The sequence below is a fragment of the Melopsittacus undulatus genome, chromosome 2, assembly GCF_012275295.1.
Source record: "Melopsittacus undulatus isolate bMelUnd1 chromosome 2, bMelUnd1.mat.Z, whole genome shotgun sequence".
Classification (NCBI taxonomy): Eukaryota; Metazoa; Chordata; class Aves; order Psittaciformes; family Psittaculidae; genus Melopsittacus; species Melopsittacus undulatus.
The window spans coordinates 80,019,989-80,035,562 of record NC_047528.1 but is presented as its reverse complement, the minus strand read 5'-3'; the positions used below and the strand labels follow the sequence as shown (position 1 = coordinate 80,035,562).

Here is a 15,574-nt window from a genome sequence, read left to right as displayed (position 1 = left end):
CAGTTACATATTAGTCAAACTCAGGAAAGTAACAAAATTAATGAAATTTTATTGGCAAAAATCAAATGGAATGTGACCTATGTGATTCAACAGCAGCGAGCCTCAGTTTAGTTTATCAAAATACTTCAGTTTTCCAGCTGGATCTGGAATTATCTGTGTAAGAAAGAAAGTGATAATATTGGTCAAAAACCAAAACTATGCAAATACAACAAACCATAAAATCAGAACAGCATCATATTTCATAACATGATGCTAAGGCCAACCCACAAGCAACACTGGAGAGTAATTTATCAGCTGACTTGATACTAGATTACTCTTTACTTCTGATGATATTTGAAAGCAGAAAGATTTAACTGATTGGGGGAAGAGAGAGTGCAGCCTACCAAAGGAAGAATTCTGGCAGTTGGGAGCACAAACATGTATGTTCCTTGCCCCCAAAGCAAGATTTTAATCAATTAACATCTGTAATCAAGAGTCCTAGGATTTACTTACAGTTCTTCCCTTGGCCACCACACTCTCATGGCTTCCTCTGGTTTGATCTAATTAAATCAAACACATTTAGAAGGCATGGCTATATCTTTGAGACAGGCTTTTTGAACTACTTTGCTACTTGCATTATCTGCATCTTTTGCACAGAGGAGAAAGAGAATGCTTATGTAGTTCTAGATTTTTAAATTGATAGTACTAAAGCTGTTAATCTCAGCATTCTAAGACTGTTTTTTAAAAAAATGTTAATATTGTATTATTTAGGTGATCCATGGTTATGAAGGGTATAACTTCCCAGTGCCAAAATATATTTGTTATGCCAGCCAACCCTTTTATTTTATACTAATATATCCATAATATCCAGCTTCTTTCATTATGCTCCACTATGCTAGCTTGAAAGAGGTGATTCCTAGTCTCCAGTTATCCCAGGAAGTCCTCCAGCAAAGAAACATGGTTTTTAACATTCCAGTGTTTTTACTATCGATCAGTTACAGTGATGGCTGCTCTGCCTAGAGGCTGCTGGGACCTGCTTTTGGTTGAGATAGCTCTTAAACAACAACTCTTTGTCATCACCAGATGGCTCGGAAGAAAGCCACATGCTCAAACAAATGACAGTGAGGTCATCTGAGCTAGGCAGCTCAGCATCTAGTGAAAGTTTCATTATTCTGCTGAGGCTTGATGAAAGCCACAGAAAACAGGCACCTTAAATGGGTGTTTATCTGAACCCTTGCCCCTCTCCTTGTCCTGTTACATGTAGGCGAACCGGAGCAAAGGAGGAAGAGCTGTTGTGCAGCAAAGCAGTGCTCTCTGCTGAGCTCTAATGGCACACTGGCTCTGTCAGATACTACAGCAGCCTGTGACCTTGTGTCTTTCTGGTTTTGGGTAGCGCCTAGGATCCACAGTAAAGACTTGACAGAACCAAGAACTGATATGGACAAAACCTGAGAAGACAGGACAGACTCAAGAGTTTCCAACTTCTTCCATCAGGTGTTAACAGGAAATAAGTTCTTGAGCACAAACTCATTGCTGCTTAAGAAAGTTCTGCTCACATGGGGAACTGAAACAACTGGAATAAGTCTAATGTGAGGGAAATAATAATTCCACACTAGACATAATTGACCTCCTAATGAAATCAGTAGTCAGACGACAGCTGTAACTGTGAGTTTACTTGTATCATCTAACTGAAAGTTGCAAAGATTTTGGATTTAGTTTAGTGGAAATAATAATTGAGTGTTTTTCAGTAGTATATGCATTTAAATATAAGCAGTGACTTACAGTTTCACTGCCAGGTTTCCAACCAGCAGGGCAAACTGGAAAAAAAAAAGGACAAAGTTAGTAAAAGTATATTTACACACACTTTTGTGCACTTAATATTCTCTTTCTGAACTTGAAATAAAAGAGCATGCAAGCATCACATGTAAATATATGTAACTAATAAATACGCATTTTTCTTTATACATGGGATGGTGTTGTAACAGTTTATGCCTGATACCACCTACCACTCCTGTTAACTGGGAACTGCCTATCTCTGCATGGGTATCTATGCCTTCATTTAATTCTCATGCCCTTCTAGACAAAGTGCTGGCAAAGCAGTACCTGAGAATGAGCCCCTCTTCTAGTAGAAACAAAAGTTTCTTAATGAAATTCAGGTGACTACACAGAGACCTACATTCCTTGAAAACAAATGCTAGGGGAATTTTCTAGCAAAGAATTCAGTTCAGATTCCACAAGAGATCAAGTGATTTTATTTAAAGCCTTGCTCAGAATGGATTAGAGGGTGCAGCTGACATGCAGTTAACTGTGACCACCTGCACAGTTGCACCTTCTGGAGTGAAGCTCTTTTCTGTTCAGAGCTCTCCCTCTGAGGCTTTACCCTAGTGAGTTATGCCATATTACACTGCTTTTTTCAGGTGTGCTGTCAGGCAAAATGCCACAAATGCAGTCAGGAATTGTGGAGAACTCTTTCTCCTATTCTGTGCAAAGAATCAATAAAGTGTCTAGGGAGGCTCTTCTCAGCATTACTGCAAAAGCTGGAAAAAATGTGCTGCTCTGGAGATCAATATTCTGTAAGACAACTTTGTAACTCAATAAGGCTGAATTTCCTTTGTGAACTGTGTGCAGTCTAAGTATCAGCATATATCTTTTAAAGTCTGTACAGGAAAGCATAATAATGATTTTGTACCTTCACATAAAGGTACTTTCAAATGCTGGGTGAAACTGAGTTGAAACAGAAGATAAGCTGCTGAACATATGTATTAACACTTAAACAAATCTTTAAATAAATGAATGTGTTTATTAAACACAGTATTTAAAGGAATGTGAAAAGTTCACCTGATGCTTGAACTGAGTGAATATGAATTCTTGAGGCAAAGTAATGATCTGAAGTGAAAGCTGCTTTGTCAGGGGAAGATAATCACATAGCACTTGTTAAGAAAATACAAGTAATGGCAGTCTGACTTCCACAGTATCACCATGTATCTTGATATGAATCACTCTCAATTACCTGTCACAGATCCTCAATGAATGACATAGGACAAGAATGGCCTGCATCTCAATTACTGTAGTATGCCAAATGTGCTGAAATATTAGGCCTGATTCTTCATGGCCTCATATTTTGTAGAGGTTTATGCTTGTGACAGATGGTACGTAATGCCTCAATTCAGACCAAGGAATGCTTTATGTGAATTACTGAAATGCAGTGTGAATTACTATTCTAGAAACAACCTCTGGAGATACTGGGTACTTGTAGCAAGGCAATCAAACCACTCAGTACATGAGACTAGTCTCTAGTGCTACCAAGTACCTTTCTTCCAAAAAGCTACAAATACAGCTTCCACTATACGTAAAACAATCTTCAACATCAAAGTGTTTAAAAGAGTACCTTCTCCATGTTTGTCTGTGTATTGGAATGCTTGTACTAAACGAAGTGTTTCATCCACTGATCTCCCAACAGGAAGGTCATTCATCGTGATCTGTCGAAGGATTCTCTTATCATCAACAATGAAAAGGCCTCTGTGAAAACAGGGTTTTTTTTTCTGTGTGTTAGGAAACAGAACTAATCACACTGTTGTGTTTATTTTATGTCTGCTGGATGGGAGGAATTTGATCTCTGCAAACACCAGATAATGCCCAACACCTTAGAATACTAGTAACCTACTATTATTTTACATGGGGTATCAGATGACACAAGCTGCAGATAAGTTAAAACCAAAATAGGCTACTTCTCTGCAGTACCTAAAACTTTGCTTTGACAGGTCCTGCCAGGGGATGTTGCAGATGCTATGATGTTACAGGGATTGCTAAAGCAACTAATCAAGTTTAGGAAAGATGTATCTCTTTAGGCCATTAGTTACCTTTAGTCTTGACTCCATTTGGACTTAGGAGGGCTCTGAGTAACTGCAGTTCTGGGGAATTCTGTTTGCCCTGCCCTCGGTATCCACTGATATTAAACAGGATTGTGTCTCATTATGACCTTTATTTTTTGTGTTCTTCAATGTTTATTTTGTCTCTTGGTATGAATCCCCAAGTAAAACCTGTTCTCAAAGACTCAGATGCTTTTTAAAATATAAAATAGTAAGTACTACCCCAGGAAAAAAAACCCCAAACCAAACCCAAAAAGTAACTGCAACCAAGTGAAATACCTAAGTGCATGTCCTTGATCTTCCAGATATACTCCATAATCCTTTGAAATCTGGTGTGTCAAATCTGAAAGAAGGGGAATCTTCATAGGTCCAAGTCCTCCTTGTTTTCGGGGAGTATTAATCCTTTGAAGGAAATGAGATACAGATGTATTTCTCATGAAGATTTATACTCCCTCCACAAAGTTACAAGTCACAAACCAGAGCAACACAGACAGAAAGATTTAATACAGATGACATTTTTATTTTGCACACAACAGAGGTGAATACTATTTATGGTTTGAGAAAAATGTTCAGTAGATTTTTTGCCACATCCATTAATAACAACTTCTTTCTTATCAGTCATAGGTGCTTTATACTAATGTGCCCATGAATTTGGTCAGTGTAACGCACTGACAGATACTTGTATTCTTATCTCTTTTTTTGTGTATTCGTGGTATTTTTTTGCACTGAGACATAATATATTTCAAGTAACATACTAAACAAGCTTCAAAGATAAAGGCACTTTCATGGACTAGGGTTAAAAATTTTTACCATTGAAAAATATTTTAAACATTGGTATCAGCATCATCATGCTTTTACTCATTATGATATACCTACATAGGCAAAAAATCTGGGATAATGTTCTTCAGCTAAGATGGACTCATGAATAATTTTTAGTGAAAGACAAGGATAAGATACATACCATGCTAAGTGAGTGAACTTTGAGTCCACAGAACATGCTACTACTTCAGTGTTTATTGCTCTGAATTCTTCAATTCTGTCACTGAAGGCGATTATTTCGGTTGGACACACGAATGTACTAGATAATGTAAGACAAGATAAAAACAGAATTTCATGAAGCATTCAGTAAGTTCTCTGCTTAACTTTAAATGGTGGATTTATCATAACTGATTCCAGCTTTTGCTTGAATGCTGCCTGACAAATCTTCCAGCCTCAGACTCTAGCTTAGTTGTATAAATGATTTGTTACTGAAGATTATAAAGCTACAGTTAGCTTACAATCTGGGTTCAAGTGTTTTTACAGTTACTTTCCTTTAGACTATGAATATTAAGTGTCTGAATTTAAGCACAATAAGCCCATTTTTTTCCTAGAGGCCCATACTATAATTTGTTGTTACTGTGCATGTCTGCAGGTTTTAACTATTTTGACTTGAACTTTTTCCACTACAGAAGAAATAGAGTGGTAAAGATCACAATTTCTAGGGCCTTGAAGCTAAGGGTCAAGAGCTAGGTTATTTCCTTTATAATATTAAGGTAGTTATGCATCTCTGTCCTCTTCATTTTGTGGAGAAGAATGGGATTGTCTGGTAGAAAGCAGAGATGATTTTACTCAACCAGTGAAATGACTGAATTCTAAATAAAGAAAGGGAACGTTAAGTGTTCTTAGGATTTTATGGGATGAGCTTAAAGGGAAAATGCCATTTCTTGGATACACCTCCCAGTATAGATGGGATGCTGTCTCCTATTTGCAGCAATGATTTATAGCAGCATACAGAATTACTGGCTGCCTGATGGGTATTACAGAATGAAGGTTATTTTTTTATGTGGAGACACAAATTAGTGGACACAGTTATTAGGACAAAGATTGTGTTACAATTTTACCGATGCATGCTGAAAACACAAATGCAAACAATATATTTTCTTCCATCACTTTCTTTTCCCCCAAGCCCTTACCAAAATAAAAAACAAGACCCACAAAGAAAAGAAAAATTAATGAACTACAGGTCTAGTGTAGCTGCACTGAGTCTTGGTATGTTGACAGTGGTCTTACTTACAAGTCAAGAGGATAGAAGAAGAAGACAAGATATTTTCCTTCATAATCCGTTAATTTCAGCTCTTTAAACTCTCCATTAATGACTGCTGTTCCTTCCCAGTAAGGTGCTGGTTTGGAGACTGAAATATGAAGAACATTCATTTAAAAGATAGAATCCAAAGCATATGTTCAAAGCTGTGCATTAGATAGCATGTGTGCGAGGACAACCATTATTCCTACTCCTGCTTGAAAACAACCTACAGTACACAGTTACAAAATGAAACTGCCTTACCACTTGAAACGGAGGTTCCAGGATGAAGAAATGTAGGTTTCAGTACACATGGAAAGTAAACAATTTGACCAGCTAGTGCTTATACTTGAGCCTTGTGAATCACTAATCAAGGCCACACAAACCTTATCTGGGCATACTGAACAAACCACGTATGTGCACGACCAGGTCACAGCAGAACACCTGTTAGACTGAAGATGAAGCTGTTGAACATTTGAAGAACCTTCACTATTTTGTTACGGATAGCTGTTGTGAACCAAAAGAATAAAATAATAAAATGGCTCAAATTCAATTTGTTGCTTTTTTAACTATGAAAAACTACTCGGAATTCAAGCTCACCAAAAAATACATGCTGCAGCATGTTTAGAAAGAAATGTCTAAAAATGCAGTATATATTTATTAAATTAAAACTCTCAGGTAAATGGTAACTTGAAGATAGTTGTGTTTTCAAAAAATCCAATTAAAACACATGAAGCATATTGCTATTCCTATCAAAATGGATTAACCTTGAATTTAAAATACTAAAAAAGTTTTCTACCAGGTGCTATTTTCACAGTAATCACAGAATGGTTGAGACTGGAAGGGACCACCAGAGATCTAGTCCAGCCTCCCTACTCAAGCAGGGTTACCTAGAACACATTGGTCAGGGCTGTGTCTGACTGCTCTTGAATATCTCCAGGCAAGGAGACCCCACAACCTCCCTGACAACCTATTCCAATGCTCAGTCACCCTCAGAGTAAAGAAGTTCTTCCTCACGTCCAGGTGGAACTTCCTGTGTTTTAGTTCATGACTGTTGCCTCTTGTCCCACTACCTGGCACCACTGAGAAGAGTCTGATCCTGTCCTTTTGACACCCTCCCTTAAAATACTTATCCACATTGATCAGATCCCCCTGAGTCTTCTCTGCTCCAGGCTGAACAGGCCGAGCTCCTTCAGCCTTTCCTCGTATGGGAGATGCTCCAGACCCTTAGTCATTCTGGTAGCTCTTCACTGGACTTGCTGCAGGAGCTCCATGTCTCTCTTCTGAGAAGCCCAGAACTGGACACAGTACTCAAGGTAGGGCCTTACCATGGCTGAATAGAGAGGGAGTATTACCTCCCTTGACCTGCCCTTTATGAAGACTGGAGTGGCATTTGTTTCCTCAACCAAGTAATGTGAATTCTGAGAAAAAGGAGAGAGTATGCTGGAGATACAAGGTGATCTGAATACACCTGTGATGTCAAGGACATCAACATACAGCTCTAGAAAATTAGGGAAATGCTGCTGAGAAAAATATATGGAAGCTTTATTATCTGGATGATGACCGCATTGTTCGGCTTGCCTTTTCCTAGTACATCCCACAGCTCTAAAGTATAGTGAAGATGTATAATGAGGACTGCAAAACCCACCCCAAATCATCAGAGTGATGGTGCCTGTGACTCAGAAGGCAGTCAGTTGTCTTTAGTTTCACTCGATACAACCCACAAGGGATGCAGCAATACAAGTACAGAGGGTCAGTAGTTATGACTGACAAACCCAGTTCACATTTTTGAAGACATTATCTTAATCTCTCACGCCTTCTGCAGAATTATTTCTGATCAGATATCAAGCTGTGGACTTCTAATGTTTTATTGAGCCTTTGCGCATATGGGATTATTTTCAAGTGAAAGCAAGGATTGCTCTCCAAATTATTTCAAGCTTTTAAAAAATATTTCAAATACATTGCTCCTTACAAAATTGACACCACAAATCTAATCTCTTTGTAACAAAATGTTCTCTTCAACTGACCTTCAGATTAGGAGGGAGAAGAAAAGGAAACTAAATAAAATACAATGTTTCTTGACTCATTTCTCAGTTAAGGGGATTTTGAGGAGGTTAAACACTTGTCTGAGACACTGTAATAGCGTCTGAGACACTGTAATAGCATCTGAGACAATTACAGAGGGTGGAGAAGACAAACAGCATTGGTTACAAATATCTTGGCTGGGTTTCTATTTCTTTCACAGTATCTATTTGCAAACATTTAAAATAAAAGTCAGGCCATGGCTCAGCAGAACCAGTGAATCCCTACCGCAAAGATTGTTTCTATGTGATTTCTCTCTATTCTATGTTCTGCAGAACGGGACTTTTGGAGAGCATCTGACTACTGAACTCAGATAATGCCTCTGAGCACCTCGCTGTGCCTCCATTAAAGATGTTTGCACCTAGCTCTGCCGTAAAGTACTTAACAGGAGAGGTTAGGCACAAAGGCAAGCGACAAACCAAGCCCAGTAATAACCCGCAAGCGTTAAGAGAGGTGACCGTTCGGTATTTCTAATCACAATGCGAGCACAAAACACTGCTGTCTATTGCTTAAAGCGTTTCCCACGCCTTGCTATGTCTGTGAAACAGTAAACTCGCTGCCAGTGCACCACGATAAAACCATGGGACTGCAAGGGGCGGCGAGCCTTCCCTCCCCTGCGAGGCCTCCTGGGGGACAGCACGCTCGCTGCTACAGCCAGGAGCCGACGTGGGGAAGGGAATGGAAAAGAAGGGATCTGGGCTCCGCGGGGGCCACCCGCAACCAAACCGCTATGGTCCCTAGGCAGGGAGGCCGCGCAGGGCCAGAGGCTGCTCTCGTTGCAGACAGAGCGCAGCGCCGCCAGGCCGTCGGCTACCGGGGAGCAGCCTCGCTGCCGGGGGACCCCGAGGGACCCCCGGAGGAAGGAGGGGACAGGACGGGGTGTGTGTGAAATGGCCGCCATCCCGCCTGACGTGGCGCTGCCCCCTTTCTTCCTCAGCCCGCGGCGCACTGCGGACACCTCCCGCCGGCCCCGGCCCCTCACTCTGACAAAGGGCGCCCGTTCGGCTCCCCCCGCCTGCAGCCCCAGCCCCGCCCGGCACCTACTCTTGGCCTGGCTGAGGTGCAGCGAGTGGTCGGTGACGGGCACACGAGCCGCCTCCCCGGGGTAGACGTGCCCACCCGCGTAGTAATGACACTGCTCGTCCCCACGCTGCCGCGCCGCCTCCGCCGCCTCGCCTCCTGCCGCCGCTGCCACCGCCAGCAGCAGCAGCCACACCGCGGAGAGCCGGGCGCTGGCTCCGCCACCCGCCTGCAGCCGCCGCCGCGCCGCCTCCATGGTCCGCCGAGCGAGTGCACGTCCCCGCGGCGGCGGCGGGGAGGAGCTTGGCCGGCCCGCTCGCACCCGCTCCCGGCAGCACGGAGAGAGACGGGGAAACCCGAGGCCGACGCTGTTCCCGCACCCCACAGAGCTCCCCGCCCTGGGCTCTGCCTCTCGGTGGGGCCGGGCGCTGCCTGCAGCCCGGAGCCCCGGCAGGGCTGCGTTCTCGTGGAGGAAGAGGGACATTACGTATGTGTGTAGGGGAAAAGAGCGAAGAAAAAGACACGTGTATGTGGAGGGAGAGCGTGCGTGCGTGTCTGCAGTGCGTGCGGCTGCGGAAGGGAACTCCCTGCCGCTATGTGAGGTTTCCCATCTGGTATCTCTGATACCTGTGTCAGCTGTGTACCAAGTACCGGTCAAGTGTATCGACTAAATTGCAGCCTGGATCCTTAAAAATTTAGATACCAAAGGGCTGGAGCTACTCGTGACCTTTCGTGCTTGAAGCACTGCGAATGCCACCCTCTGGGAAAACTGGTGGCTCCAGCCTAACCGTGTCAGGTGTTTAACAGAGGAACATCTGCATTGCACCCTGTCTCTGCAGGTGGGCTGTGATAAACGTACTTTCAGGATGGCATGGTACCCATGCCAGAATGGACAGTACCGTTTCTCTCTTTTAAAAATGATACAGAACAGGCATGTTGCAGAGCCAAAGGAACATGCTGGAGGCTGTTTTCAAAGAATACAGGATCTGTAAAAGAAGAAAGGGTTTAGTAAGGCACCTGTCATTTTCTGTTGTATCTTGACCAAATCCTACTAATTTTCTGTTTTCCTACAACAGAATCCACCCTTTAAAAAGGTATTTAACAAAATTAAATTCATGGAGGTGGGAGAAATAAGACCTTACAGTCATGCTCACACTTCTTAGCCTGTGATTTTAATGTTCCTTTCTCTCAAAGCTCCAACTCCTCTCCAGAGGGAACTTCCTTCCTTTCTCATCTCTTGTCATACTTGCCTTTAAGTTCCAGTCTAGGTTCCACAAGTTAGGGATCATGCTAGTAAAATGGCATTCATACTATTATTGCCACAGTAATAATCTTAGGCATATTTGCCCACCTGAATGGACTGAAGATCATTGAGGATCAGAAGGGTAAGGCTCTGCAACAGCCCTCTGATGCTACAGAAGCAACATACATAGTTACTGGGCTTCATCAGGGTGTGTGAAACTATAAGAAGTTGTACTAGATGTCTGCCTACAGCGGAAATGGTCTTGATGGCACGTGAGATCCCATTGTCTTGTTTTTTCACAGTGAGTCGATGGTGACCCGTCTCTGATTATACCTCCTAAAGTGCTAAAAGCAGGATAAAATTTGATCTTCTTTCCAGTGCTGCTGTTTGACTTGCTTCCCCAGCAAGGGCATCTCATTAAAGGGAGGGTGAACAAATCCTGCTTGCTCACCTTAGACACTCTGGCTCTGGTGGAAAAAACCCACTTCCATGTCTTGGTACTCCCCTGATTTCAGATTCAGGCATGCCTTACTTACATTTAAGCTTGCTAAAATGTGTTGATAGATTACTGTCCTACACAATCCTGCTCTAAGAGTACTGAATTTATTACCAAGCTTTCCTCAGTCGCAGTGCTTGTCAGGAAAGTGACAGTCATGGCCTGCATGAATTCACACAGAAAGTTATTTTGGTTGTTCCTGCTCTTCATTTTTTGCTGGTGTTTTGAGCCATAGGGAATGGCAGTGATTTGAAAAGTAGTCATAGAGTAAACCTGAAAAAAAATGAGCAGCTGAGAGGTGTGTGCTTTGCATGATGTTAACATTTCTCAGTCAAAAAGTATTCCCAAAACCTATAAAAGGAAACCAGTAAAATCAATGCTATAGAAATAGAAAAGAATAAGGCCTCTTGAGAGTGGAGAAAAGGCTGAAGGACAAAAATGGGTTTTATCTGCAGAATATAATGTTAGTTAAGTAGCACTAATTTGGGGTTTATATGTGTTTAAATATATGGAATAGTGTTTGAAAGAGCAACAAGAAAGTCTTTCTGGCTGCTGCTGTACTATCAAGACTTCTGCAGGTGATTAAAAAATTTCATAAGTGCAATCCAAGATGAAATCCAAATATGTATCACTCTTCAGCGTCCAAATGGAAAACATGGGCAGCCTTCTTTCTTTGGCAAGTGATGAAATACTTGAATTGAATGATGATTTTTGTGTTCAAATTGATGAAATTAAGTGATGCTCTTAATAGGTGTGAATGTGCTACATTCATCCAGTTGCACAGCTCTTCTGAAGTTGGCAGGGTTTACTATCTGCAAAGGAGACACTCTTAAATCCTTCCTTTCCTCCAGTGCACTATGGGCTGTGTTCCTGCGTGCCATGCCATATGCAGGCCCACAAGGATGGTCCAGTTTTGGCAAAGGGCTTGACTGTGGCAGGGTGTCACTGCCATGCATGGTAGCACTAAAGTTATGGAAACAGGGAGTGATATAGGCTACTAAAGCAGTTTAGAAATGGTTATGGAGGTTCAATCTGTTCTTGCTTGTAGTGATAAAGTGCCTCACTATCATTTAAATGACCTAATATAAAAATATCTTGGAAAAATTAGCATGATATATTGTAGCAAGATGCCTGTCACCATTTCCTGGAACAGATGGAGCAGATGTTCAGTATTGCACTGATGAAACTAGCAGTTGGTCCTATCCCCCTCATGGTTTACAGAGCTTTTTTAATAAATATATTGCATTGCTTGTCATGCATGACAGAGAATCTATTGCATAGAAAACTTTGCTGGAAAAAGGAGGGTAGAAAACATCTGTTTTGTAAGTGGTATTGGATCAAAATGACCATAATTAAAATTACCAATTAGAGAAGTCTTCTTTTTGGCTCTTGGTAAGGCTAGACTGGTGGGATCAGCTGTGGGTGCACTGACTGCAAAGGGTCCTTGAAGAATATACCAGGCTGAGAAATGCTGAGTGGTACTTTGACAGGAACCTCATCCTGACTTCTCACTGCTGCTAATATTTTCAGCTAGCTGAAGCAGTATAGCTGAGTAATGTAAACACAAACTTCTTAAAATCTGCCACTCAGCAGTGTGAGGTATCATAGATATATTTATTCCTACAACCTACTTTTGGGGAATATGCTGGTACTTGGAAATGCATTTAAGTTTTTCCTCTGCAAACATACCTGCCATAAGAAAGTTCTGCTCTTCTGCTTCATTTCTTTCCCTTTCTCTTCCAGCCAGGTGTGTTTCTTGTGGCATCAGTCTCGGAAACCCTGCATGTCCTGTGTGCTGGGAACAGGATGGAGCTTGTTAATGTGTTTGAACAAGCATGGCAAGAAAGGGTCATAATACTGCTAGTCACTGGGCAATAAAGGACTATGGTTTCTAAAGCACCACCTCTTTAAGTGCTGCCAGAATCTATGAGTTTGTGAATATATACAAATATTGTGAAACCACCTTCTTGACCTAATAAATAACATAGTCTTTGCAGGGCAGTGTCTGGGTGGTGGCTTACAAGTGTGTTTATGCTTTATCCATTTTTTCTTCCTTTAACAAGTGTGCATTCAAAGAAAGTGCCCCAAATGTCTCTTAGAATTAGCACGGTTTTTGGGCAGTCGCACTGACAAGTAACAACAGAAAAAGCCAGTTCTGACCACCACTTGTTAGATATATGCTGTCCTCTACAAGTCAGTGGGCTATGAAGGACAGTTGCAGTATTGCACTGGAAAACCCATGCTGGATGTCTGGATCTGCCATTGCCAGCATGTTGCTGATGTGCCCTGAGACAGCCACAGCTAGCAATTTGCTAGCCAAAATAACCTAACTAACTTTGGTGTTGATGACCAAGAGAGACCTTCACCCACAGAGCAGTAACTCCACTATGTCAAGTGTAGTAGTATCTGTCAGTGCCATTTGTGGGTTCATATGCTCTTGTCCTCAGGATCCCACTCTTGCTTCTTCTGCTTTCTCAGATCTGAACTGAGACTAGCACACTCTAAGTCTTGTTCTCAGTCAGCCTTTGGGAGAAGATGGAAAACTTGTCACCTCTGCTCAGACAAAAAACAAAGCTGCATCCTGCCCTTGCAGGTGCCTGCACCACAGCTTCATGGATGGAAAAAAAACCTGTGGCAACCCAATTGCATATTCTCTTAAACCAGAGCAGAGGTTTGGTTGCTAACAGTTGTTGATGACTGGGTGTGCCTCTTCTGTCACTAAACCCTTGCTCAGGGTTATGGGTGTGCTAGCTGCCTTGCATTTAGGATAAGTGTATGAAAATGAAATGTTTAGTTGTTGTCAAAAAAGTAGGCCCTACTGCCTGAAGCATGGGCGATCACAGCAAGATCTGTGGAGGAGTGGAAGCTGCATTTACATGACACTGGTCTTAAAATATCCCCAAGCTCCTCTCTTTCTGCCTGCCTGTCCCTCTTCAGTATTCTCTTGAAAAACTTTCTTTATTACTTATTTTCTGGCTCTATTCCATATCTAAATTTAACTTTCTCTTCTCTTTGGAAGACCTGTGAAAGAGAAAAATGGCTTTTGACCAGAAATGTTCTTGCACCTCGATATTTGTTGCTTTTACAGTGTTCACTAGGTGGCAGTAAGATGCTGTTATACCCGTAAAATAAATGGAAGTCATAGAATCATAGACCAGTTTGGGTTGAAAACGACTTTCAAAGGTCATCTAGTCCAACCCCCCTGTTGTGGTTTAAACCAAGTCCGCACAGTTCGTCACTCACTCCCCCCCCCTCACTCCCCCAACTCCCGGAGAGTTAGGAAGGAGAATCCAAAGAATGTAGCCCCCACGGGTTGAGATAAGCACAGTTTAATAGCTAAGGCATAACACAAATCACTACTGCCGCTACTAGTACAAATAATAATGATAAAGCCAATAACAACTGAAGAGAATACAACATCTCACCCCACCCTGCCTGACTGAGCACTGACCGATACTTCCTCCATCCCCCCAGATCTCCAGCCCTTCCGGGTCTCTCCTGGTTACATCCTGGGTATGACGTGCTATGGTATGGAATACCTCTTTGGGTAGCCTGGGTCAGGTGTCCTGTCTCTCCTTCCTCCCGGCCTCCCCTCCTCCCTGTCAGACCATGAGCTCAGAAAAGGCCTTGGACAAACCAAACATTTGAGTAGTAACTCAAAACATACTTGCTATCAGCAACTGTTCCCAGCTCGAAAGTGAAAACACAGCACTGCACCAGCTACCAAGAAGGAGAAAAATGACTGCTACTGCTCAAACCAGGACACCCCCCTGCACTGAGCAGGGACATCTTCAAATAGATCACATTGCTCAGAGCCACATCAGCCAGACACTGAAGTCGTGTATTCTCCAAGTGCCTGAAATTTACTAAAATCTGAGGATCTGGTATCAAAAGCACTTTTTCTTTTTCTTTTTCTTTTTCTTTTTCTTTTTCTTTTTCTTTTTCTTTTTCTTTTTCTTTTTCTTTTTCTTTTTCTTTTTCTTTTTCTTTTTCTTTTTCTTTTTCTTTTTCTTTTTCTTTTTCTTTTTCTTTTTCTTTTTCTTTTTCTTTTTCTTTTTCTTTTTCTTTTTCTTTTTCTTTTTCTTTTTCTTTTTCTTTTTCTTTTTCTTTTTCTTTTTCTTTTTCTTTTTCTTTTTCTTTTTCTTTTTCTTTTTCTTTTTCTTTTTCTTTTTCTTTTTCTTTTTCTCTTTCTTTTCCTCCTTCTTTTCTTTTTTTTTTGTTTTTCTTTTTCTCTTTTTCTTTTTCTTTTTTTTTTCCTTTTCCTTTTATTCTTTCTTTTTTCCCCTTAAACACAAGGTTCACTGGTGTTGGAAACATAAACTGAAATCTGTATTCAGTACTCATAAACAACCTCATTTCCTGTGAACTTGCTACAACAATAAAGGTAATCAACCTTGTATAACTTTTCAGTAAGAAGTTTTCTCTATTACATCTCTGAGAGTGAAGATGCTGGGGATACTAAAGTAGTCTCTTAAGAAGGAGGACAGTGTAAGGAAAAAGCAGCCATAAAACTTGTTGTGAAAGAGGTGGAAGTTTGTAACAGAAAGTTTTAGCCTGTCTAAAGAAGTTTTAGCCATGCTGAAGACAGCATCTTTAGCCTGCACTGTGGAGTACTGAGATCAATATTGGATTTTTGTTTCTGCTTCCTTTTTTTCTAGCTACACACAGTTTTCTGGGAGTTTAAATAGCATTCCAGAAAGAAACCATCTCTACTGTAATTAAGCTGACAGGAGTGCACTGGCCCTCATTCTTCTCTGCTGCTTTTAAAATCTCCATGTTCCATTTAGAATTGCTGTAAATAAACGCAGACTTTACCAATTTTTTTT

At 41.5% G+C, this 15,574-nt stretch overlaps 1 protein-coding gene across 1 annotated transcript; it reads right to left on the bottom strand.

The window, feature by feature from the left end:
• Positions 1-20: 20 nt before the first annotated feature.
• On the bottom strand, positions 21-9,291 carry PRDX4 (peroxiredoxin 4). The gene is made up of 7 exons (XM_034071857.1): positions 9,034-9,291; positions 5,902-6,019; positions 4,810-4,926; positions 4,128-4,250; positions 3,368-3,498; positions 1,762-1,796; positions 21-153 (listed from the first exon to the last, which is right to left on the bottom strand). Exons 1-7 carry the CDS (start codon positions 9,263-9,265, stop codon positions 103-105), a joined length of 807 nt encoding a protein of 268 aa, XP_033927748.1. The 5' UTR covers positions 9,266-9,291; the 3' UTR covers positions 21-102.
• Positions 9,292-15,574: the final 6,283 nt, after the last annotated feature.